Genomic DNA, 26,532 nt, shown 5'->3' with positions numbered 1-26,532 from the left:
TTAAAATAATAGTACGAACACGGTGGTCTAGTCTTTTTCATAATCAGCGTTGCCACTTAATGGTTGTCTAGTTATTAGGTTTTAAAATGTCCACATAACATACCAAACAAGCTGAACAAAATCATTCTCTTAAAGTTATCGTTTTCACCACCACTTAGATCATGTTTTTCTCCCCTTGATCTCATCCCCCAAATAACCAGATAACCCCCCCCAAAAAAAAATGAAATAAGATTGACATATACATAGCACTGTGGGGAGTTTAAAACAATACTTCCGCATGATTCCATTTGATTCTCACTGGTATTTTTTTGTATAAGGAGAGGATTTTTCGTATTCACAGTTTGCAAAGAAGGAAATTGAGATCACAGGTGATCCGCTGACTTTGTCACCATCCATTCACCCATGCACCTACCCAGGAAAGAAGCCAGTGACTCTTCACTTAGCTCCCTACCCACCCCATCAATCCTCTACCCTGTGTGTCCCTCACCTGGCATCCCCTGGCTTCCTTGGCTTCTGGATCCCATTGGGTACCATCAATGGGAGGATCTGGGAAGAGACCAAAGGTGGAAGGAGAGACCCCCAATTACAGAACTTTTTGGTCAGAAAAGTGACTGGTGACTGGAATGTGTGAACCTCAAAGAAGCAGAGAGAAGAGAGAAATTCATTCACACGCATTGCTGGTAGCAACGTGCTATAGAGCCAGTAACTATCCTCGACAGGAGTCAGCCTCCAGCACCTGCCTCTATCTGGGAGCTTCACGTGTAACAGACTCCTGTGGGGCTGCGTAAATCGTGCTCCCATCTCAGATACATTGAGACGACCACACTGTATAAACTGTTTCTCAGCTGAGGTAGCAGAATCATTGAAATCGTCATTCTTTGCCATTTATTGAGTCATGTTCTTATATCAGATTATTTGAAAGCTGCTTTACAGAGACTTTCATGACTCTGATCGTTAAGATGGGACATCTTTGTGTGTGTGTGATGAAGTTATAGCATGGGATGCTTGCCTGAAGTCAGAAAAGCTTTATAGAATCTGAAGTTTACCTCTGCTTATATAATACATTAATACTATTACTGTTTCTAAGGGAATTCAACGCAGTGTGAAAACTGTCGCTTCCATCTTTCCTCCCTATCCCCAGTCCTTATCCCTTTTCTACATAATTCCAAATTCTTTCCTCTCCATTGATCCAGAGCTTTCCCAGGAGAGGTTTTCATCTATTTCTTCGGCACTATTTCTTTCTTTTTTTTTTTTTCGGTACGCGGGCCTCTCACTGTTGTGGCCTCTCCCGTTGCGTCGGCATTATTTTTGGATCTGAAAAATTAAGTCATTTAATATTTAAGTTAAGTTTTTATTGAAGTTAGTTGATTTATAATGTTGTGTTCGTTTCAGGTGTACAGCAAAGTGATTCTGTTTGACATACACATATACCTTTTTTTTTTTCAGATTCTTTTCCCTTAAAGGTTATTACAAAATATTGAGTATAGTTCCCTTGCTATATAGTAGGTCCTTGTTGGTTATCTATTTTATATAGAATAGTGTGTCTTCGATTTTCTCATTAAGGCCAAGAATGCGTATAGAGACATGAAAGTTGAATAAGCATGTTTCATCTATCAGTAGACAGTGAACACAAATCAGAGGAGTAAGTACGATCAGCTCATATTACTGACTTCTTAACATTTCAGTTAAAGGAAAAAAAGAATGAGCTTTCTTCAGTGAATCCTTGTATATTTTGAGTTACTTCTGTTTTCCTTGAACTTTCCAAAATACTTATTATCCCCATTTTCACATAGGTACCCTCTATTTCATTTATGCAAGTGATGAACAGTGAAAGAGAGGAAAAGTTTTAATGAGGTACTATTAAAGGATTGAATGTTATGGCATGATAGGATTGCATCTTATAGGTTTTAATATAGATTGTGAAAGTGGGGGAGATGTGATGTGTGCATTATAATTCAAAGCAATATAAACCTTTAATGCTGAAGCAGAAGTAATTAGTTTGGCTTATTAATAAGATGAAATCATCGACTCCTAGGGTCCGAATGGACCTTATATGTCACCAAGTCTAGTTGGTTTCCTAGTTAGAGGGATCCTTGGGTGTCATCTTTCACAGAGACCCAGTTCCTATACTATGCAGTATTCTGCACACTTAACATATTTTTTCTTTCATTTGATCCACACAATAACCAGTGTCATTACCTCCTTCGTATGAGTGTGACTCCCGGTCAAGTATTATTTCCCATCTCTCCTTAAATGCCTCGCGTGACAGAGAGCTTTTTCTTGTGCAAGACAAGTTGGGTGACATTTCTGAGGGCGGAGTCCTCGTCTCTTACAGCATTGAATTGTCTCGGATGGCGTTGTTTGGCTCCCGTTGTCTCGTTGTCCAAGGGAATCGCTCGAGCCATCACAGTGTAAATTTCACTTCCGGCACCCTGGTGCTCTTCTCAGCACTGTCATGAACGGCTGGTATCTTCATCTCTCCAAACTAGACACCTGCTGTTCTCTCAGCCACGTTTTCCTATATGCCAACATATCACAGTATCTTTTAACGTTTTCACACCACAAATTGAGGGAAGAGCTCTTGTTAATGGACGTCTCTTAATAGACATAGAGATGATGATAAGTCTTTTAGCAGTTGACTCTGTTAGGTCATCTAAATCAAAAACTGCTACAAACTGGATCTTCCCATCCCCTGTACCTATAACGGATTTCTTTTCAACTTAAACGCACAGTGTTGTATTTGTTATTGAACCTGTCCCTCAGATGATGGCTCCCTTGGGAATAGTGGGTTTCCCATCACTGAGGTGTTTTGCCCCAGGCTGGGTGACCTCTTGTGGGAGATACAGGACAGAGTCATTACTATGGGGGCTGCACATACCCTTTCAAGTCTGGGAAATAATTATACTGCATCCATTTTATTGACTTGGGCTCATTATTCTAATAAATTGAAAAGATTTTGGAGCGCTCCCTGCCCACCTTGCTTTTACTTTTTTAGCTTTCTCCTTCATCTTCTCCATTTTTCCAAGTACTAAGTAGAACAGGTTCAAGGAAAAAGCCCTGAGATGTGATGTTGGAGACTTCCATCCAAGTGGTTCTTAATTTATTTACTTATAGCTAAGAATCCACTTAGTTGTCCTACTCCAATCCACGTTTCTTGATCTCACAGCTGCATCCGAAAGTCCTTGTGAAATTCCTGCTCCAAACCCAGATATGCCAAATTCATCCATCCACTTAGCAGAGAAATACTTACTCTGCTCAAGGCAGAGTCTCCTAAACTACCAGTCAAATAACAGTACTTTCAAAAAGAAAGAATGAAATTTGCTTGATTTGCTGTCACTGGTTCAAAGTGAGCCCATACTGGTTTCTGATTTATAATTACACGCAAGATTTCATAACTTCGGGTTCAAAGTAAAATCAACACTAGTTCTATAGGGATTCGGGTTGACTTGTTTGATTTTAATAAATATCTTCTTAGCCTTACCTTTGCTTCAGGCATATTGCGTAAGTTATTTGTGTGTGACCAGTAATAATGAATGTGAAGTTTGGGATTATAACAGATGACTTACGAGAACTATACACGCGATGGGAGGTGAGCAAGGGACAAGAAGACACTTTCTTTGAGAAAGTCACGTTAATTCTACCTTTAACACTTGATCTTTTGTGCTTTATTAGTACATGATCAGTCATCTGTTTAGGACTTATACGTACAGTAAATTAAACATATTTGTAGGAGCGTGAAAGAGGATCATTTCCTATATATTAACAAGGAATTTAGAGTAAAAAAAAAAAAAAGACATGCTGAAGAGTACCTTTTAAAAATAATTAACTATCGTTTCATAAATATGCAGTTTAGGTAATAACATACAGGTTTGACCAAATATTTTTAAATGCCTACTAACACCTGTCTGTAGTAAGTTGTTTAAGTCACTTTCAATAGAAGGAAAAAAATATATCTCGGTCATCGCATCCGCCCCTTTGTCAGCAGGTACGTTGTTCCTACTCACTGGTCTAAATTGTGTGTTTCCTCTGCATGAAGCAGTGTGCAGTGTATTTAAATGAATATGCAGTGTACTGAAATTAAAGGTCATTTAAATCTGTGCTAAACATAACTACTATGTATTAATACAATGAGTTTCCCTCACTTTAAGAATTTCATTACTTATTAAGTGATCTAAATATGAATTTTAGAAAAAATGGTTTTATGAGTTTGATATTGCTGTTTAGAATTCTTATTACTTTCTAAAAATGTATGCCATTGTGTTTTCTAAAATGCAGTTCAAGCCAATAACGCTCAGGCACCAGTGATTCTTACAACCACTAGATGGCGCACTACAACCAGATGTTGGGTCTAGTCTAAGAGGGTCCAAGGAAGAGTCAGTTAGAACCCTCTAGTGGTACGTTTGACAGGGCGTGATGATCACTGCTCTGCAGAATATTATAATTTAATGATGAACAAGGAAAACGGCAAGATAAAGATTTAAAACCAGATTTTTAAATAAGTAGTTTTGACCTATAAAAATGTTGTTTCAGATGAATCTGAATTTGAAAATTTCAACTTGGTATCCTGCTCTCTAATAAATCTGAGGCTCATTTAGCCAATCTTGTCTAATAATCACTTGAATTCATATGAAAACAATACACCAAAGTTCTAAAAGTTAGCAAATATAGAGCAGCCACGTTTCTTATGTCTGGCTTTAGCAAAAATAATTCATGTCTGAATTTTACACATCAAGGAAGTTAACTCATGGATGCTTTAAAAATTTTAACCAATTTTTATTTAAACGTCTCTAAAATATGTCCTTCCCTACCTTTACAAATGAAAGAGATGATGTATTATTTAGCCCTTCCCTTGAGGAATGAAGACTTTGTAACTAATATCACGTGCTATAATTAACATCAGATAATGACTATGCGTGCGCGCGCGCACACACATACACCCCAGTCCAAAATGCTTGTGGATTCCATGCTTTTTCACTTTCTTTCTTGTCTCATTACTTCTCATTGCTATTCCTATATTTCTTGCTTCTAATTTGACATCTTATTTTACTGGATGAGATTCTGAAATGATTTGATGATATCCTACAAAGAAAATCATGAGCTATGTGACAGCTGTGCACCTTGGTGGCCTTTTGTTCACAAGCCTTGGGGTTGCTAGATCTTACCTTCAGGCGACGGGGTGCTACTTATACTTTCACATCTATCTTCATTAATTAAATAACTCGTTCCGTATAAAGCTCCACGTCAGACCCTCTGTCTAGATTCATTGTTAGATAAAGCATAGGGCTTAGCGATGCCAGGATAATGAATCACTTAAGAACAAACTGACGTTTTTCAGGTAAAAATCCTCTGCACATAAGCTGTTTGCAGATCTTGGCCAAGAGAGCTCACAGATACGCTCCATATTGGTAACTGTGAAGAAATAGGAAACTATCATAGAAATAGCACTAAATTTGAAGTCAGGCGACAGAAATTTGTCTGTGGCCCCTAACTGGCTTGTGAGCTTAGACAAGCTACTTAACTCTATGTATCTCAGGTTTTCTATTTTTTTTAACTTTGAACATAAATATAGCAAGTTGTTGCACAATTACCACAGGGGGCCTCATTGTTATATCCCCAGTGAATACAGTGACTAACACATTGTAAGGACCCAATCATTATTTGTTGAATTGAAATTGTGTATGTCTGGATATTGATGTGGATATATGTTATTAATATGAGCAGTAGGTTCAAGGCAAAAAAGTTTGGATAATTTAATGTATCGTCACAATCAGCTGTAATTATATAATCTCTTTACTTCAGACTCAACCAATTTAATATTTATATAATGCAGAAAAAGTTGGAGTAAAAGTATTATTTTATCAGCCTTTTGTCATCATTTTTATAATGATAGTATAAATAATCTTTTCAGGAACGTATTTTAAATACTTAGTAAAACGTAGTCTTTTATTTGAAAGGACCTATTCATAGACAGATTCAACAAGACAGATATTTATTGAGCATTTTCCATGTCTAAGGCACTATAGATTTTTCTTGAAAAAGGCAGAAAGAGGCAGAACCCCCATCTTCAATGAACTTCTCCATAAGTATACTAGGTAAGATGCATTGAACAGTCACAACGAAGGCCAGGTCTACAAAGTCATATAATAAAGATACAAGCAGAATAACAAAACAACACCATGGGCGTTGTCTGTTATGGCCAGGGAATTTGGGGACACCTTTCTAAGCTGGGCATGCAAGGCCCTTCTCATCTGACTCCTTTTCATCCGTCAAACCTCATTTGCCGACCCCGTCCCAATTTCCCCCATTCCCCACCCACGCACATGAAGCAGCCTCCAGACATGCCCAGCTGTATGGAGTTCATTTGTATGTTCGTGCACCTACCTGAAATGGCCTGCCTGGGCACCTCCATTCTTACTTCTTGAGTCGGTAAACTCCTATTTACTTTTGGAAACTGCCTCAGTGTCACCTTATCTGTGAAGCTCTCTGACCACCCTCCTTCCCTGGGCAGGTAGAATTTTTTCCTCCGTGACCCTGGAACACTTGGACGTTTCCTTGTTGCAGCAGCACAGTGGGCAGAGAGGAAAGCATGTGGGAAACAGTGGAGCAGTAGAGACAGGAGGGCATGGCATCTGCTTGGACGTGAGGGCAGGGGAAGGGGAGACTTTGAAGACATCTGGGGTGCATGGTTAGGAGGAAGGAATGCTGTGAACAGACATGGAGACCAGCAGTGAGAGAGAACTGATATTTCCTGAGGACCTGCCAGGTCCCAGGCACAGTGCCTCGCTCTGCTAGTGCTTTACATATTTTAATCACATCTGTAAATCCCCTGGAAGGTTAGAGCACTTGTCCACTGTCATGGAATGAACAAGGAAGGAGTGGAGCTGTGATGCAGACTCTGGTTTCTCTAGAACCTGTACTGCTGTCATTACACCTGGTCTCAGCCAAGTTTGCTAATAACCTGCCAGTCTCTCCCACTAGGGCCACACTCCATGCAGGTCTAGCTAGCGGTTCCTACCTGTTTAGAGTTGGTCATTAAGGTACTTGGAAGTATCAAGATAGCAAGTGATTGGTAAATGGCCTATTTTTAAGGATTTTCATCATAATGTGAACTGATCTTTTTTTGTTTGTTTTTTGGTTTTTTTCGGCCATGCTGTGTGACTTGCGGGATCTTAGTTCCCTGACCGGGGATCAAACCTGGGACCCCTGCAGTGGAAGCATGGAGTCCTAACCACTGGACCACCAGGGAATTCTCAGTCTTTCTTGAAAGTCGACTAAAGTTTCGCTTTGTTAGAAAGCCAATGAGAAGACTGGCTTTCTAACAGGAGCATTAATAATTAAACTGGAGGTAGCAGGACATAAGACAGGGAAACAGAGCAGTAGAAGTTGGTATTGGTGAAAGGTGGTGAAACTCTAAAAAGAGGCAGACCATCTTCATGGAGATGAACTGGAGGGGACATTTGGAAGGCAGAACTGGCAAATGTAATAATCGGGTTGGGGCAGGTAGAGAATAACCGATAGGAAAGAGTCCAAGAAATCTCGCCAACTGGAGAGATGTATGACTTGATAACTGAGTAGATGGTCTTGTCTTTTTTCCAGATATCAAAATAGAAGGAGGAACATGTCTCATCTAAGTGGTAGATGCTGAATAACGTTTTGGTCACATGGGGTTGCTTTCGGGCTGCCAACTGGAAATGTTGTCTCCCCTTCCATGGTGCTTGGGAGAGAGACGGAGGTGTAGACACTTGGGAATCTTTCCCTTATAAGTTGTGGTAGAAGCTGTGGAAACCAAGGAGAACCTATGCAAGTGGGAAGATGTCAAAGCCCAAATCTCAGTAAATATTTATGTCAGCGTCCCCAGCCTTTTTGGCACCAGGGACTGGTTTCGAGGAAGATAATTTTTCCACGGACCAGGGCGGGGGATGTTTTGGGGATGATTCAAGCACATTACACTTATTGTGCACTTTATTTCTATTATTATTACATTGTAATATATAATGAAATAATTACGCAACTCACCATAATGCCGACAGGAGGCGGGGCTCAGGCAGTAATGCGAGGGATGGGGAGCGGCTCTAAATACAGAGGAAGCTTTGCTCGCTCTCCCACCACGCACCTCCCTCTGTGTGGCCTGGTTCCTAACAGGCCACGGACCAGTACTGGTTGGGGGTTGGGGACCCCTGATTTATGTGACAGGTAAAGGAAGGCGTCTACAAAAGAAACTGAGGAAAAGGTAACCAGAACCAGGAAGATAAACGTTGTCCCTACATAGAAATATAAACTCAGCCACATAGAGTATTAGCCTTAGACCTTGAACATTTTACTTCCAGTAAAGTACATTTTTATTATAGGGTATTTTTTTTTTTTTTTTTTTTTTTTTTTTTTTTTTTGCGGTACGCGAGCCTCTCACTGTTGTGGCCTCTCCCGTTGTGGAGCACAGGCTCCGGACGCGCAGGCTCAGCCGCCATGGCTCACGGGCCCAGCCGCTCCGCGGCATGTGGCATCTTCCCAGACCGGGGCACGAACCCGCGTCCCCTGCATCGGCAGGCGGACTCTCAACCACTGCGCCACCAGGGAAGCCCTATAAGGTATTTTTAACTTCGTTTACATTTGATTTCTAGAGGAGAGGGGCTAGCCTCTGGGTTAACACAGTGTTTGTCCTGTGAGTACTAGCTCACATTCTGTCAGTCTGCTTGGCCAGTTCTGACTGGATATCTTGGTTCACGAAAGCAGTGATTTAAGGTGTTGAGAGGCATTGTAGGGTAGAAGTTAGGATTGTCGGCTCCCCGGGTTGAAATCCCCCCTCCATCCACCACATACTAACTCTGGGTGAAGTGGGGTTGGTTACAGCAACTACAGTTAGGGTCGAAGTTAAATGAGTTCAGATCTATAAAACTCTTAGAGCTAAGTGTGGTAGATGGAAGACGCTATATGCTGTAGCAAATATTATTTTCATCAAAGAAATCCACTATATAATTGCATGAAAAAAAAGACCCACTTGGTCTTGTTTACACATAATGAAAAGGAGAATTAATTCAGTCCAGACAGTTCCATAGGGCAGATACTAACATACTGATCACTTGTTTGATTGAATTGACAAGACCAAACGGATCAAACAAATTATAGAATAGATTGGTCTACTTGGCCTATAAAGGAGTTTTATACTTAAAACGTTAGAAAAAATCAGGATCAGGATCGGCATCCATTTTACCTGCAAATCTTAATTCCTTCCTTAAAAATAACAAATGGGGGCTTCCCTGGTGGTGCAGTGGTTGAGAGTCCGCCTGCCGATGCAGGGGACACGGGTTCGTACCCTGGTCCGGGAGGATCTCACATGCCGCAGAGCGGCTGGGCCCGTGAGCCATGGCCGCTGAGCCTGAGCGTCCAGAGCCTGTGCTCCGCAACGGGAGAGGCCACAGCAGTGAGAGGCCCGCGTACCACAAAAAACAAAAAAAAAGCCAAATGGGATTTATTTTTAACTTTATGTTATTTATATTTCTTAGCAGAAACAGAAAAACATTGAACTTCATAACTATAGAATTCAATATCCTTTATTGAGCACCTGTCATTTGCCAGGCACGTGGCATGTGTATTTCTAAGTTTCACAGTGGGAACAGTGTTCCCATTTTACAGACGGGGAACAGAGTTTCAGAAAGCTTAACTCTCTAGCCTGAGATCCAGTCGCAGATTGGAGACTGAGCCTCATTTGACCGTGCATTCCGCTTGATTTCAAAGCCTGTGCTGTTTTCTGCCCCCTTAACACCAGCAAGAAGGAAGGCAGCCTTGTCTACCCCTGGACAAGTCAAGGGCCTTGTAATCTCAGCTCTAGGTTTCTGTTTCCTCATTTTCAAAGGACCTAATTTCCTTCCAGATCTAAAATTCTGTGAACTTTTATGAACTAATGTAACAGAAACCAGAAAACAAGATAGGAATCTTGATTCTGGGGTTTTTTTTTCCCCTCATATGCAAATACCATTCCTCAAGTGAAACAGATTGTCACAGCAAATATGTTGAGCCTTGAGTGTAATGAAGCTCATTTGTCAGTGTCTGGGGCCCCCTGACTTTATAAAAGTTAAACAGGGACACATTTCAGAAATGCACTTCTGAACTGAAGAAAATGCCTATGTTTCCTGTTGCCAAAGGTGTTTTTTTTTTTCGGTTGCTTGAGAAAATAATAGAGAGAAGCTGATGTGAGGACATGGGCGTTTTGTTTGACGGGGAGCTTTTGCAAACTGCACATTCCTTTTCTGTTGTTGCTCACACGTCATTTTAATATGAAAGGGCACCTGTCTTTTGTCTCAGGACACATTTACCTTTCAGCGTTTCAGGTGGTGAAATGGGAGGTACCCGAAAAAGTTATTTTTGTTTCCTGGGTTTTGGGAATCCATTCAATACCTGATGTTTTCTTTAGACTTTATTATGCCTTCTGCTGGGTAAATGTCATGGAAATGCACTGAGTGACTCTTAATCCTTTTCTTTAACCAAAATTGAAAGAGGCAGCAGTTCTCATAATAAATCAGTTTCTTGACTGTTTCAAGAAAAAAACCCTGATGAGAGTTTTCATTTTCCCAGGATACTTAATTAGAATACTATTTAAATAATGCCTGTGAATACACACACACACACACACACACACACACACACACACACACACACACACACACACACACACACACACACACACACACACACACACACACACACGGGCCAATGTGCATATAAAACTGTTTCTAACATGAACCCCAAATGAGGAGTAAAAAAGAGTGTTTTCGAACAAAAATTAACAAACCCTCTTTTTTTGGTATGTTCTCTTTTTAATCCTTGCAGGACTCTTTCACTTTAGAATAGGAGGGCTTGCTATTAGTTTCAGTTAACATTTTTCTTTTTCAGAGGTTTCATAGTTTAGTTCAGGTTTTATAAAGACCTGAAAGAGGACAGATTGTGCTGAAAAATGGTCAAAAGGTGGAAGTGGCTTATGGGTTTTTCAGGGGACATAGAGACCTTCACTTCAGAATTGAAAGTCTAAAAGTTAATAACTACACTCCAAGGTGAGTGTAGTGTTAAGCTACCAATTACCCAGCTCAGGTCCTTTGATTTTTTCCTATACATTAGCAACTTGATGTCTCGACTTAATCACTTACTAAGACTTATTGGTAAGGACATATACCACACCATTCCCTATCATTTTTTTTATTTCACAGGATTAATATAAGAAACAAAAATCAAAGGTGATCTGATGGGGGAGTCAAAACTTCTGATTATTTTGAAAAATATTTAAATACATTTTCAAAGACTTTGCTACTGAGGATTCTAAGTGTATTTGTGGGTTAGACCAAACAAACAAACAAAAAAGGTGGGCATGCTTTTTTTATTTTTAGCTTATTTCTAGTGAAAACAGTGTTGAATAACACATTTGCAGAATTCTAATTCAAATGAGTTTAAGGACCGTTCACTATTCCTGAGAAATCACTGGAAATAGTGTTTACTGTCACCCCCATTCAGCCTGACACAGAGCAGCTGTGCACAATAGCTGCGCAGACCCTGGGAGTTGCTTGACTCCTATTAGTGTCCAAGCCAACTCTTTCCATAGGAAAATGTTCATGGAAAATTCACCTACCGTTCTGTCCTCACCACTGACTTTTTTAACTTTAAAGTGAGCTTTCTGTTTTCTAGCAAGATTTAAAGGAAAGAAGGGGGGATGGAGGAAGGATTCTGTCTGTTCTTTCTTATATCCTTTCAGGGCTCATTTATACATATTACAGTGTATCTTACAAACTTATTTATCATCTTAATTAGTTTTTACTCACATCATGAAGTTGGTGTCTCTTATCTTAATTTGTTTATAAGATTGTACCCTTTAAATAGCTTCAAAGCACAAGCATAAACTATAACATTCAGTTTTAACATAATGTAGTAGCCACTAGCATTGTTCTTGTATCCACTTCTAAAACTTAACTAGTCCAATGAGAGAATTTATTGACTTTTTTTAACGAAATGCTAGGCACTAGGTGGATATGATGGAAACCGAGGTCCCTCTTGAGGGAGGGGCAGAAGCCTGCTCTCTGCCTGGTCCAAGCAGCCATCTCATCTCCATAGAGAGGAGCCACCCCTATAGCTCAGCCTCTAGCTGTGAAGAGAGGTTTGAAGATCTTATTTTCTTTTTTCCCCTCTTCTTTCTTCTGAGTATGGAGAGAGAATACCCAAACTCTGGTTTTATTCGTGAGGAAATGGGGGAAAGAAATATTATGCAAGAAATATTTGGGGATATTAAAAAGAAAGCATATATTTTTATAAGAAAAGCTTCAAGGAAAACTCATCGATCACTCAGATAATTAAGTTTATATTTTCTGATATAGGTCCTCCCTCCCCCCACCCCCAGATGAGAATGTGTTCATTCTTTTTTACGTGCCTTCATTCATCACTTAGCCCCTAATGGTTTATAAGCTTATGTATCATGTTCACTGGTTTTACTCATGAAGTAGGGACGCATCTGCATCTTGCATTTTGGAGGCGCTTACTGTACCTGATTTCACCTCGCGGAATACTTTTCAGGTTCTGCACTGAGTTTCCTGCTGCACGTTTGCGGGCCCACAGAAATCCTCGCCATAGTTGTTGCTTTCTCTGCCTCTCCGCCTTTAAGACATCCACCTTAGAAATGATGCCAAACATCTGAGCTCCTCTTTTCTGATCCTTCCTTCCTTATGTCCTCCTCAGACTAAGTAGAATTAATCGCAGCTCATCACTGAGCACGGTGGCCATGGTAACACAACCGTATTGAAAGGGTGGGTTGGAGTGGAGTAGGGCAGGGTCGGGCTCCATCACTGTAGAATCAGTGCTCTTTTGGTTAGCGGGTAAAGTGTATAGAGACGTTCCTGACCCCTCTCACCCTCATAGCGAAGGCCTTACTCATTATTGTGCTTTTATAATGAGCAGAGGAGATCCCGAAGACTTCTAAAACCCTGACTGAATTGGGTGAGCCTTTTCAGAGAATCCCTGATTTCTCCTTGTCCAGAACTCTCTATTTAAAGCATCGGACATGAACTACCACGTGTATTCGTTACCAAGAGGACAGTTAGAATTTTAATCGAGGAGCCTGAGTTAAGAATAAGTGATTATCTAATAGCCAAAATATTCCCTCACCCACCCATCCCAAACTAACAAGGTGTGTTATATATCCTGATTAAGTTAACATAACCAGGAAGCCTGACAAAAGCTGAGGTGCCCATCCCTTACATCAAGAGTCAGCCAACCTTCTATAGTAAATGGTTTAGGTATTGCAGGCCATGCATTCTCTATTGCAGTGTTCAATGCCTCCATCCCTGGAAAACAGCCGTAAACAATATGCAAACAAATGAGTGTGGCTGTGTTCCAATAAAGACTTATTTATGGCCACTAAAATTTGAATTTCATGAAAAGTATGTACTTTACACATGCCACGAGAGAGCCCTCTTTTGGGTTTTTTTTTTTTTCAACCATTTAAAAGTGTGAAAACTACTCTTAGCTTGCAGCTTGCACAGAAAACAAACCACAGACTAGATTTGGCCTGGGGGCCACAGTTTACCACCCCTGCTATAGATTTTCAAGTGAAAAGGGCACAACTACCATTATTAAACAGCCCAAGTGAAAGTAAAAGTATGTCTATTATAATTTGGAGGAAGAAATTGGAGAATATTAAGTGCCGAAATTGGATGTACAAGGAAATTCAGAGAACCCCTGAGACAACAGGACGTCCCTACGGTGGCCATACCAGCCTCCATCATCCTTCTTGAGGTGAGACTGAAGCCCTGTCTCCTTCTATTGCCTCTCTTTACTTCCGGGCCCATCCCAGTTATGGAGCCCCTTCCTGCCTCTGCATCTGCAATGCCAAGGTGAGGGTCCAGCAGCTTTTCTAACCCCAGTCATACTCAGATGACACTTCCCCACCAAGATAGAAACAGACGTCCTCCTGACACACAACTGAACAATGCTTTTCCCCAATTAAGAAAATCTTTTATTTTTTCCTTCTTAGGCCTATGCTCTCTGTGGTTGGTTCCTTAGTAACACAGGAGATAACTAGGAGATACCTGTTGGTGACAAGGAGTCAACTGGCTGAGCTCAGTGCCCCAAAGATGGATGTGTTTTTGAAGATATGATTTATATCAAGCTCAGCTTATTAAAACCCATGCTCATGTTGTAAATTTCAAGAAAAAAAACCATATGGTGATGACATGTAAATAAAAGCATTTTAACAGTTGCCATGGATATACTGTATAGTGGATTGCCATTGTTTTTAAGTTAGGGGTTTTGCTGATTTTTTAAAATTTCTGTTAAATTCTGATCAGTAGACACCTGTAAATGCAGATTTTTGTCTCCATAGGACATCCAGAATGAGTCGGAAGTTGAGGTTTTGGATTAATCCAGTCAGTAGGCATCTACCTGACAGGAGCCCTTTCAGAGTAACCTGGAGCTTTCTGTGGGCCACAGTTAGTGCGTCTGTATTTCTAGATTTAACTGGGCTTTACTATTCACTCACTTCTGTGAAAGGGCCACTTGATCCTAAAAGGACCCCTATGGTTAACATTTATTTAACAGTTGAACAAAAACTGCTGGGTCTGGTTTAGTCTAGTTTTCCCATCACCTGTACATCTCATTCACAGGGCTTAGTAGTTTCCTGTGTACACGCCTTTGTGTGAGCATGTCTGTGTGTGCTGCAGTTTTATTAATTTATTCAAACACTGTTTGGCACATACTTTTAAGCTCTGAGGATAGTAGAGGCGTGATTCTTCATCTCTGCGTCTTCAGAAACTGGTAGAGGGGAAAGACATCTAGACAAAATCTGTATGATCTGTTGTGGTAGGCGACTTAATAGAAATAGGAGTTGAATAATTTGAAAGTATCTAAGAAGGTGGAATCCATGTTGTCTAAGGATGTGACAGAGTTTACATGGGGAAAGAATTATCCACTCCCCTAGAACACAGTGAAAAGCGCTGCATTTGGAACCAAACACATCTATTTACTGGCCTCAGGCAAGTTACCTTACTCCATTGAACCTCAGTTTTCTCATCTGTGAAGTGGATGTAACAAAAGTCACTTTGCAACTCTGTACATTGGGATCAGCAAACAGCTCCTTTCCCTGTCTTAGGCCCTTTCGCCAGACACCAAGTGTGGCTAAGCAGCATTTAGTTGACTATTGGATGGAAGCGGCAGAGGAGAGATCAGTTCTTGTGGGGTTGCATGAGGACAGCACTTCCATTCTGAATGAGAGCCAGGAAAAAGCACACCTAGGTCAACTATTGTCCCGTTCCCCCAGGGAGCTCTTTTGGACAATGGATAGCATATCTTTTCCCAGCAAAGCCTTTGCATATTTTACTGTCCTTACGAGTTGACTGAGGGATCTGGTCAAATTACATACTTCTTCAGACTGTTTTTTACTGTGGGTTTCAACACTAGGACCAACTTGATGATTCCTTAGGGCTTGCCCTAATTCTTAAGTCACTGAAGAAGATATTGAAACTTGCACTATTAAGGTATCTAGGATTCTTTCCCAGTAGACAAACAAACAGTAGATGTTTATAAATAATAAGTACTTAATACCTAATTTCTGGGGGTGGTAGAGTGCTTACCTTTTAAATGAAATTTTGTGGGACTGATAAAAGGACATTGTACCCTAAAATAGCCTTTAAACATCTAAGTGATACACTGTTTGGAGGAATATCGCAACAAAACATATAAATCACTACCCTTTATAATTCTTTGTGAGTTTTAGCCCTGGAGTCAGTCAACCTAGGTAGAGCTCCCTAACACGCCTTTCCGGTCTACCATGGTGATTATATCCAGTAGCAATCAGTCTATGCCTTTTGATATTTTGACTGCAAAGTAACTTACCCATAACTGAGGATGCAAGTGTTAACTAACCTGCCCAGTGTCACAGCAAGAGAGACGAAATTGAACCGCCACCTGTCTGACCCAACACCAGCTGGTGGGGTGATTAGGTTTCCCAACCAAAGGATTACCAAATGGAAAATCCATTGAGAACAGTCATTTCCCCAAATATCACGTTGGGATGGTTTTTCTGGAGAAATGATGGAGCACCAAAGTGTGTGTCCCTTTGTTTCTTCCAGGAGAGAAACCCTACAAGTGTACCTGGGAAGGCTGCACCTGGAAATTCGCTCGTTCGGATGAACTGACGAGGCATTACCGCAAACACACGGGAGTGAAGCCATTCAAGTGCGCAGACTGTGATCGCAGCTTTTCCCGGTCAGATCACTTGGCACTGCACCGCCGGAGGCATATGCTGGTGTGAGGAAGGCTACCTGTCCAGCTGAGTGTAAGAGCTGGATCTCTTAGCGGCACCCAATTCAGCAGGGCTGAATCCCCTTCACAGTGTTAACACAAAAGGGCATCACCATCCCACGATGTCTGAAAGCAGAGCAGGAAAAAGAAGTAGTAACACTTCTCCTTTCGGTCTGAAGGTAACCCCCATCATGACTACACGAGAAACAACTTCATGCTGGCCTGGGAGATCGGTGACACAAATGCTGAAGAGACAGGCATTGTTTTCCGTGCTGTGTCCTCTGCCATTTCAAGATGTTTGTAGTTTGTACATTTTCTGAGCTGTCAGACGTTTTGTTATTGATACTTTAAAGGTCATCTACCACAAATTGATGGCTAGAGCAAGACCTTGTAAATTTGAATTATTCTCCCATCATCCCACCCCTGAACCCGTTTTTACAAAAGTTTGAGTTACTGTCTAAGTAAGATAGAACCCACTTCCAATCTGTTACCAGCAAGCAGCCTGAAAGTAGAAAAGAAGAAGCTGTTGGAGAGGTTCCATTACCTGAAAAGAAAGGAGCGCTCAGGCAGCCCTTTGCAATAGTGATGGCAGCCACTAGATATCACCCGCAACTTGTCATTATGCCATCCATGCCCTGGAGAAAACCAACATTGATTCTTTCATTTGTTTGTTGTTGATCGTTTTTGTTTTGTTCTGCTTCTGTTTTGTTCATCTGTTCGAGCAGAGGGGCAGCGACATTTCAGTTGGAGTCTAGTCCTGGTGTCTGCCCTGGCATGGACGGGCACAGAGCTGTTCTGTAGTTGAATAGGAAGAGCCTGTCTAAAAAAACTACTGCCCCACTTCAAATTGCAGTGTTCTGTCACCTAGGCATCATCTCTTCCTGCCCCTAGTATTTGATTACAAGGAATCGGGGGGAGGGGGAAACTTTCTTAGACACACTGGCACCAAGGTAAGAGGTGGGGCTGACCAGGCAGTCAGTGAACATGAAAAAATCAGACAAAGCAGAGATGGAAATAATGCACCTCTTGAGGAGAAAAGCAATAATGAATAAAAGGACTTGCCTACAATAACTTCACTGAGGACTCATGTTACCAATTTTCATACTTACTAAAGGGATTGTAAAAAACACCCCAGCATTTTAGAGGTCTTGGTTACATTTGCAGCACTGAGGTAATCTTTCTGCTGTTTGTTGTCCTCCTTGGTTGAGTACCACAATTAAAGATTATGCTCCCCCTTTTCTTGTTTGAAAACAGTTATTTGGTGACTAGAAAGGCCACGGAGGCATAGCAGGGAATTAACTCTTGGGTGAATGGGTCCGTTCTTGGAACCAAGTCAGTGGGAAAGGAATGCTTCCCAAGGAAAGCCTGACACGGTGCTAGTTTCCTCCCTTGGAGAGCCAAGGATAAGTGACTCTCCAATAGGTTCTTCTCTACAGATTTCATTTTCTAAACTGTATTAGCACCCAGTGGTTCTGCAATGGCATCTGCAGGGATATGGAACCCACTCATCCTGTGCTGAGGGTGAGAGGAAATTATAGTCCCGTCAGCCCCCAAAAATTATGAGCCTTTTTTGCAACTAGCAAAGTCTATAGTAAACAAAGCAATACATCACCAATGAGCATTCTTTCAGAAAAATTATCATATTTTTTCCCCACTAAAAGCTGGGTTTTTTCAGCTTTCTGTGGCTAAGGGGCTTGGTGAGGGTTTTTTTGTCATTGTTGTTGTTGTTGTTGTTGTTATTAAGATTTTTTTTATAGCTTAGGTATAAGAAGTTGCCAGCATAGACCTTTGCAATATATTTTAATTACAAACACTTGATTTGGAGAATTGCACAAATCAACCTCACAATATTACTAGCTCATTTTTAAAGGTGTGAACATTCTGAAATAATTTCTGGTTCTAGAATTATCCTTTTTAGGATTATCTTCTAATTCAGATAATCTTATTTTGGTGAAGCAAAACTATAAACATTGAAAAAGGATGATTTGTGTTGGATGGCATTAAAAGGAATTTTTTTTTTTTAATGTTCAAGCAACAGCATAATGATTTTCAGGTCAAATTCTATCTTCAAAAATATGTGCTCTACATTTCCTGCCAGGTCTGAAAAATTCATTGGCAGTTTCCCTCCAACAAGGGCTGCAATTCTATGGATAAATAGCTTCTTTAGCTACAACAGTGTACTACCCACCAAGCACTGGGTTTTTGTGGGGTTTTTTACCAACTGGAAAGTTTTTTATCTGTACTGTATGCAACTCCTACTTCTCATTGCCTGTGACTATTTTGAATAGAAAGGCCAGTGTTGGTTACTGGTCAGTGGCAAAGAACACAGAGCATGACGAACACAGAGCATGGTGAACACAGCTGTGAAGCCCTCTATGCTAGTCCTGGAACCAAGTTGGCAGATAGTAGGTGAATCACTGAGGTGAAGGGCAGACTTGATTTAACTCTGCCTGCTCTCGTAAGAAGGGCCAATCCTGTTCTCTGCTGAGAGACCATGAGAGCATTACAGGTAGAAATGGTTTTTAGAATTCATAGAACTGACAGGCAGTGGGAGCCTCCTGAGTGACAGCTCGATTTAAATTTAGCACAGAACGAAATGAGCTGCTCCTCTGTAATAACATAGGAAAAATTCAGGGACGTGAGCTTGTCTGCTCACCCCCTGAAAGTGGCAACCCAACTGAGACAGTAATTTTACTGATAGAACCTGTCAGCATTATGCCATTTCCCCCCTTTGATGTATTGATACTTCTAAGGAGGGATCCAAGCACAAATAGTGAATGAGTTGCTGATCTAGTCGCAGGACTGAAATTTACCTGGGGCTTGTCTTGGGACACAACAAATTCTCCTTGGTGAATTTTCTACAAGTGTTTCCCTGTGGAAAAGAAGGTGGTTTGGGAGAGACGGAATTACATTTTTAAGTAAGAATATCTTCAGGCATAGAAAAGCCTACTCTATTTTATCTTATGTCCATTCTAGACTCTTTTTAAAAGCACAGTAGATGATTAACAACAGAAAAGGAGTAGAATCCAAAGGACTTCTCAGTTATTCTCTAACTAGAAGCATTCTTTGGTTTCAAATTTGAAGCTGTTCAGTTTGCAGCTGGGCGTATGTGCATGTCTGGGAACTTAGACACAGGTAGCTGCAATGGCTTGAGAAGCTACAGTTGACCTGTCTCTTTGCATTTTAGAGATTGATTTCAAGGAAGTTAAGGTTATTTGAAAAGTTAAGAGGTACAGACTTTGAGGTTTCAGTAGATTCCCTCCTTGTATCCTGATCTTAGGTTGTTTGGGAAAAGATTCACACTTCCCCATCCACTTCCAGCCCCATCCCATCAATTGTGTGTGGACTTTGAGAAGCCTGCTTGATAACTTGTCTTAAGTTCTATTAAGGCATTTAGACTGAAATTGCTAATGGCTTTACCATAAAATTTATACTGTTGCCTGGCATTACTTTTACAAAACACTATAGGACATTTAGTTTCAAAGGCAGTTGAATAACAATAACATAAACCACATTTTTTTTAAAAAAAGAGCACTTTTTATTCACTTTAAAGTTTAAGTGGAAAATAGGAAGAGGAATGTCATGGGGGAAAAACTTGCAAAATGCTACAGTGTTTACAAATGCCAGTTCTAGATGATTGAAAAGGCCCTTCTCATAATGGTTGAAATTTGGAATAGCTTATACAAAGGTTGTGTTCATTTTTATACAGTTGTTTTAACTTCAAATTGCTATTTGTGTTTTAAACATAAATACAATTCTGCACTTTGAAATCAGTTCATTAGAATGATAACATGTATATGGATAAAGATGCAGTATTCCTTATTCTGTACTTTATTATACTTATCAAAGCTGCAATTGAATAAATCTGGTGAGGTGAGGCCTTCAAATGTATTAATACGCCTTTGTTACATTGTTACAACTGCTTAGAAATGTAGCCATGATGTTGTTATAAAGATGTCTTAACATTTACAGTAAGGATTGACAGAATTTAAGCAGTGCTAAGAATACCAGCATTCATTATACGTTGAGTTACAATCTTTGTGTAAAGGATTGAACGTGAGATAACTCTTACGAATCATGATAGGCCCAGGAAGCCTTAATACACCTAGTCCATAATCCAATCTTAGATTTTGCTCCTTACTAATTAATGCCTATAAATTTAGGAGGTAAATGTATTCTGCAACTTCACTGATCAGGTCTCTGCCTTCCACTTTTCTGAGGTAGTGCATCTCATGAAAAAAATCTTTCAACTTGATTTGGTTTTGTTTAGAAAAGGGGTTTGGTAAGCCATGTGTCTTCCATAACACATTTCTCCTTATCTCCACACTGCCTTCCACTTAACCTGTACAGGCCCCCCGACAGATGCACACCTGTGTACACACCTGTATATGCAGCAGCCAGGGGGCTAATAAATATCAACAGAGAACTTTTTTAAAAGAATGAATTTGTAATAATCCATGCTGTCTAGAAATGTAAGTTATTTACCTTACTAGGGAATCAGCTTATAATGCTATATATGACTTTGCCTGCATTTTATAGTTAAGAAGTGTACATAAAAGTTTAAAATGCTATATTTTCACAGTTTCATTATAGAATAATGTCTGTTTAGCAACCCATGTCCATTGGTACTTTAAATATGCTAAATACTGTGCAACTGCAATAGAAATTCAGATTTGCGTAAGAAAATGAAACAGGAGGATACTGCATCTTAAAGAAATAGAGTGAAGATATTTTACTGTATTCGTGACATGTGTGATAGTGGAAAAAGTATTTTCAAACTCACAAATTTTACAGAGGTTGTAAATAGTTTGATGAAGTATGTTGGGAAAAAGAGCTTCTAGTTTTCATCACAATAAAAAAAAAAAAACTTGTTCAGATATGCCTTGTGTATCTTACACACGATTAGTGATATTGCCATGGGGACTCTGTTCTGCTTTGTCAGAGCACAGCCCTTGTGCTTCCTGACAAAATGGAGTGGCCACTTGTCTCAATTTAGCCAGGATGGTTTAGAACGCAATGAAGTCATTTTAAGTTGCAGCCAACTGATTCCAAACTCAAAATGCCTTTGCCTGAAAAGAGAAAAACAGCTGCAAAGGATTTTACTTGTGCTAAAATAGAAGCATCTAGCAATTATTCTCTTTTCTCAGTGACTTTCCTCCTCCATGAAGTAGTTCTCTATCAAAAGAAACAAACACCCTCTACAGGTGTTTATTCTTGTTGAATCCCAGAGGGAATACTTTTAGCAGTAGCTACCTGTTGACAAGATGAGTGCCATGGATATGGCCACATGTGAAATGAATCTGTGCTGGCAATAGGAATAAGCTAATGCCAATTTTCAGAAATGAATTAAAAGCTGAAAGTGCCTGTCAATAAACATTATGACCAATGAGATATTCCTGTACTTCTACACAGCAATAATTCTTCATCAGACTGGGTTTTTCCTCCACCTTTGCGAAACACATGCACACAGAGTAAATATATGCACACAGTAAATTGAATCTGTTCGTATACCCCCTCAAAAATTATTTGGTGTGTTTTAAATATACCTAATCTTGTTTATGTTAGCATTTCTTAATTTAATCTTTCTTAACTACAGAATGTAAGAATGCAAATCTGAACTTTATGATTATCTCCAGTATATACTCTAGCACACGGCATTTATAATTTTGAGAGGAAAACTTCACTGTGATTTGCCCCAATCTTATGAAGCACTTGTGTGTGGCTCAAAAAGAGTTGCTTGGTTAAGAAAAGCCAGTTTATTTAGAACAAAACACTAGAGATATTTGTTTGTTTTCCTTTATTTTATTCACTAATATCAACTGCACAAATCCGTCTTTACATTTCTTCATATCCTTTTCCCCTAATATTTCCTGTTATCATCTAAGAACCATTTTGGAGTGAATACTGACACAATCATTTCTCCCCCAAAAGCCTACAAAGGTATGACTGACATTTAGTAGGCCTAGTCTTTGACTAAGCTTTACAGTTAGTCCTGGAAATGACCAGATTCACATTCAGAACTTCACAATATTTTCCTATCATTATTTCACTGCTAAAAGTGGAGTCGTGAATAGAAATATATGAGGAGATGATATGAATAGACAAGAGCCCTGGAAATTCACCAGCCTTACCATCTCAGAGCACAAATCCACCCAAACAAGCTATCAGTAAAATCATATTCTTTCAGAGCCAAACATTTGGTAAGAGCAATTTTAAAAGTATAATTGTGATTAAACACTCAGGCTTTAGACAGTGAAGACCTCCACGATGGACAGTGTTCTCCAGAACCAGATCATAGGCCTAGAAAACCATCTCCCGTTTCCTCCTCTGCATTTCAGAATAAAAGGGAAAGAAGGAAATATGCCAGGATAGGGTATAAAATAACCATTTAAGTGTCAAAGGAAAGCTGCTGGGTTCCATAATCTCACTGAAGGCAAGTCTTCTGACTGGGCTGTTTTCTGCAAGTTGTCTGAAAGAACTAAAAGAACTTGAAAGGTCAAAAGTTCAGCAAACCATGAAAATAATAGCTGTTCTTTAGTAAACCCTTACTACGTGCCAAGCACTATACTAGGCAATATTTAGACATATTACCTCTGATCTGTACAACAGCGCCAGATTTTATGGGTGGCTGAGTTGTCCACAAACAGAAATAGCGACAGAGTGGGAATGTGACATTACCTCTCTCTGGCTCTGAAGCCTGTATTCTTCCCAGTGCACCACAGCACGTGTGTTCCCAGAAGCCACCTTTCCATATCTAACTCTTAAGTAGTTTTTTGTTTTTTTTGTTTTTTTTTGCGGTACGCGGGCCTCTCACTGTTGTGGCCTCTCCCGTTGCGGAGCACAGGTCCCCGGACGCGCAGGCTCAGCGGCCATGGCTCACGGGCCCAGCCGCTCCGCGGCATGTGGGATCTTCCCGGACCGGGGCACGAACCCGTGTCCCCTGCATCGGCAGGCGGACTCTCAACCACTGCGCCACCAGGGAAGCCCCTTAAGTAGTTTTATTATGAATGTGTATCATCTATTTTCCAAATAAGATATAGGGACATGATATAGCACGTGACTTAACCGTGGTACATAATATTTGAAATCAGTCTTCTCCTGGAAAGTCACACATGGAGGATTATTACAAACAAACAGCACCAGCCAGCTGTCTCCCTGAGCTTGTCACTTGCCTCTTAAAATGTTTGGCCTGGAGATCCAAAATCATTAAAACTCTTCCCACTTTGTAACATTTTCGACAGAGCAGGTTTTCTCGATTCTGCATATTTCTTTGTAGGTTTACTAGAAGGCTTTCCACCTGTATAGACCTTCTAGAGTATGTTTAAGTTACATTTGAAATGTTCACCTCCATGGGAGCTAGTCGTTAATAACAGAGCCCACTCTTGGCGGTGGTGAATGGGGAGACCATCTTGAACATTCAGATGATCAAGAAGAGAGAACGGACAATTCCTTTTCAGATTTCTCACCTAACAGGACCACCTTGGAATGTTTTCAGTAGCCTTATAAGTAATTTGGTTTTAGTATTGTTGTTAGGTTAATTGAATTTTACGTAGGAAGCTGTCCAACCTCAGAGAAATGATCCCGACCCCCCTTTTCTATGTAGAACAAGGTCTCTGACAGTATTGATTTATGGAAGTACTAATGGACTTTTAGAAAACATTAAGAGAATGTCATTTCTCATGGTATTTCTTTTTCTGAAAATGAATCTCCTGAATTATGATCGTTTTCCATGTTACTTGGCTGAGGGAAGAGATAAAACCTGTATAAGCAAATTCCCTTCCATGCTGACAGCAAGCGTTCCGTGTGCGCACAACCCACTGCGGAAAGGGGCTTTCTCCTCAGTGAACTGGGTTTCACAAGCAATAATTTCTCAACAACAAAACCACAACTTTAAGTGAGTTGAAAAGAGGTGAATAGTGAAAATAGTCACATCGGTACTTTTTCTTTCTGGATTACTTCTCTAGAAATTTTAAATGTTTGAGGCAACAGTCTGCCCTTTGTGCAAAGCAAGAACCAATGAATGGACTCCCTGTGTGAATTATTATATCTTGCTTTTTCCAAGTAAGGGTGAAGAGGAGGGTAGAATTTGGGTCAAATTCTAGTCAAAATGCTCAAGTAATCAAAAAGTAGGGTATTTTAGGGATATACCAACATCTTCCCTTTCTGCTAATTTCATACTCCTAAGCTATAGCATAAAACATTATAGGAAATGCTTTTGTCCTACTTGTGTTTGCCCTGCTAGTTTTTCCATAACAGGATTTTGTAATTACATCCAGACTACAGGATATATTTCGTCCCTCAGACTTGATTACATTGGATGGGTATTGTTGAACTGGGGCACTGGTGCCTATATTCAAGGCTCTTTCCTATCAACTTGTCTGTCCACACTTTGTTGTGTTTAAAACTTCATTTTAAATAATTACCATCACCGCCCCCGACCCATGGAATGGTGGCTGTATTGTTTTGTTCATGTCTGTGTGGGACACATTGCATCACGTGGCAAACCAACTCCCCATGGATGTGAGATAACTACTTACAAAACCAGCTTGAAAACATCGTCTTCTGTATTATGTCATCCTGTATCATAATGCAATTATGTGTATCATAACATGCTCATTTTAAAAAAAAAAAAGAGAGAAACCAGCAAATTCATGTTTGTCCATAGAAGAATGTACTCAGAACTTTGTGTTGTGAAACGATGAGAACAGACCACGTTTAAGATACCCACCTGCCACTTAAAATGACTTAGTTATAATTAGTAGTAGTCTAGACGTTGCTCTTGGTGTGTGGGATTCAATTCAAACGTCATCTTCTTTTGAATAAATCTCTTGGTGGTATTTGAAAAAACACATGAGAATAAAGAAAAATATCATCTTTGACCAAATCAAGCAGGCATCTTTTTCCTTTTCCTTGACACTTAGCTCATTATACATGGTGATTGGATTACAAGAGCTGTGTAAAAATACAAAAAACATCCTTTCGTTTACAAAACAGTTATTCTAGGCTTGAAGCCTCTGAACAGCAAATTGAATAGATGTGCTGCGTCTGATTCACTTTACAGGTGTAATTTTACAAAAGGCTCCTGGGTCTCTGACCCCAGAGAGTTAGAATGCCCAGAGGAGGTCCTCCGAATTAAAGGATAAACCCGCCGCCCCCCGCCCAATAATGCTGGCAAGCAAATGTGTTAACTTCTTAAATCTTCATTTAGTTTTCTGTTCAGAGTTTTAATTGCAAATGAATTTATTTCTCCAGCTTATCTAAAGATCTAATTTCCCAATAGTTTCCTCTGCATTTATATACTCTGTAGTGTTTAGGCAACCCCTGTTATAAGTTTATTAATATTATGTAAGTGTTGTTCTTGTATTTATGTATAGTGTATGTATTGTAAATATACTCAGAGCTTTTTTCCTTTTACTGTAAAATGGTGATTTTTTTTTTTTTTTTTTTTTTTTTTTTTTTTTTTGCCCTATGATAACGTAAAGGGAGACCCTCCTAATGAGATTCTCTCAGAGGATGATTATTCCAGTCTATTCTCAGAGATGTAAATGAACAAGTGTTATCGTTTTTAATGGTGTCTCAGACATATTCTGTTGGTGCATTGCTTTTCTGTATTCAACTTTCCTATGAATTGAGCTGTGAACCGAAATAGAGTTTAAACCTTTAACTGTATGCATTTGTATAATTATCTGAATGAAGGCATGAAGGTTAAATAAAGCATTTTGTATGGAACGAAACTCCCTAATTATTACTAAGGCTGATCCAGACACTTTGGAAATCATAGTTATTAACCATTCTAATTAAACCTTTGTTATGAAAAGTTTTACCATTTGTGTATAGTAATTTAAAACACAGAACAAGATAGCCTCTATACTAAAAAATGGACAGGGTTTTATTTCATAACACCCAGGACCTAAAGAGGGATTCCTAACAATATTTTAATGAATGTAAAACTAAAAAGTGGTCCAGAAATATGAAGTGATACGAAAAAGAGATATTTTTCAGAGCCTAAAATTAAATCTCTATAATTGAATGAATTATAATATTTTTCAGACTTTGTGGATCATTTAAGTGTAGAATGATCCATTTAACACATGCCAACACTAGTTTATTTCTGTAAACTTTTTAAGAAAACAATTATAAGGGTTTTGAAAATAAGACCATTAATGAGTAGACTATCTTTTAAATAACTGCTAAAAAAGCACTTGAAAAATCTAAGTACAGTGAGTCCCCTACATACGAACAAGTTCTGTTCCAAGAGCACGT

The 26,532-nt window shown here is 39.7% G+C and overlaps 1 protein-coding gene across 4 annotated transcripts in view; it reads left to right on the top strand.

The window, feature by feature from the left end:
• KLF12 (KLF transcription factor 12) overlaps nucleotides 1-17,743 on the top strand; it is a 441,113-nt gene extending 423,370 nt beyond the window's left edge. For all 4 annotated transcript variants that reach the window (XM_060128878.1, XM_060128877.1, XM_060128876.1 and 1 more), the window contains one exon: nucleotides 16,098-17,743. In XM_060128878.1, the coding sequence (XP_059984861.1) occupies nucleotides 16,098-16,279 (182 nt within the window). In that variant the 3' untranslated portion in view covers nucleotides 16,280-17,743. The remainder of the gene's footprint in view (nucleotides 1-16,097) is intronic.
• The last annotated feature ends 8,789 nt before the right edge of the window (nucleotides 17,744-26,532 follow it).

This window comes from Lagenorhynchus albirostris, chromosome 18, assembly GCF_949774975.1.
Source record: "Lagenorhynchus albirostris chromosome 18, mLagAlb1.1, whole genome shotgun sequence".
In the NCBI taxonomy this organism is placed as follows: domain Eukaryota; kingdom Metazoa; phylum Chordata; class Mammalia; order Artiodactyla; family Delphinidae; genus Lagenorhynchus; species Lagenorhynchus albirostris.
The sequence above is the reverse complement of the archived record's forward strand: the minus strand, read 5'-3'. Positions and strand labels throughout refer to the sequence as shown.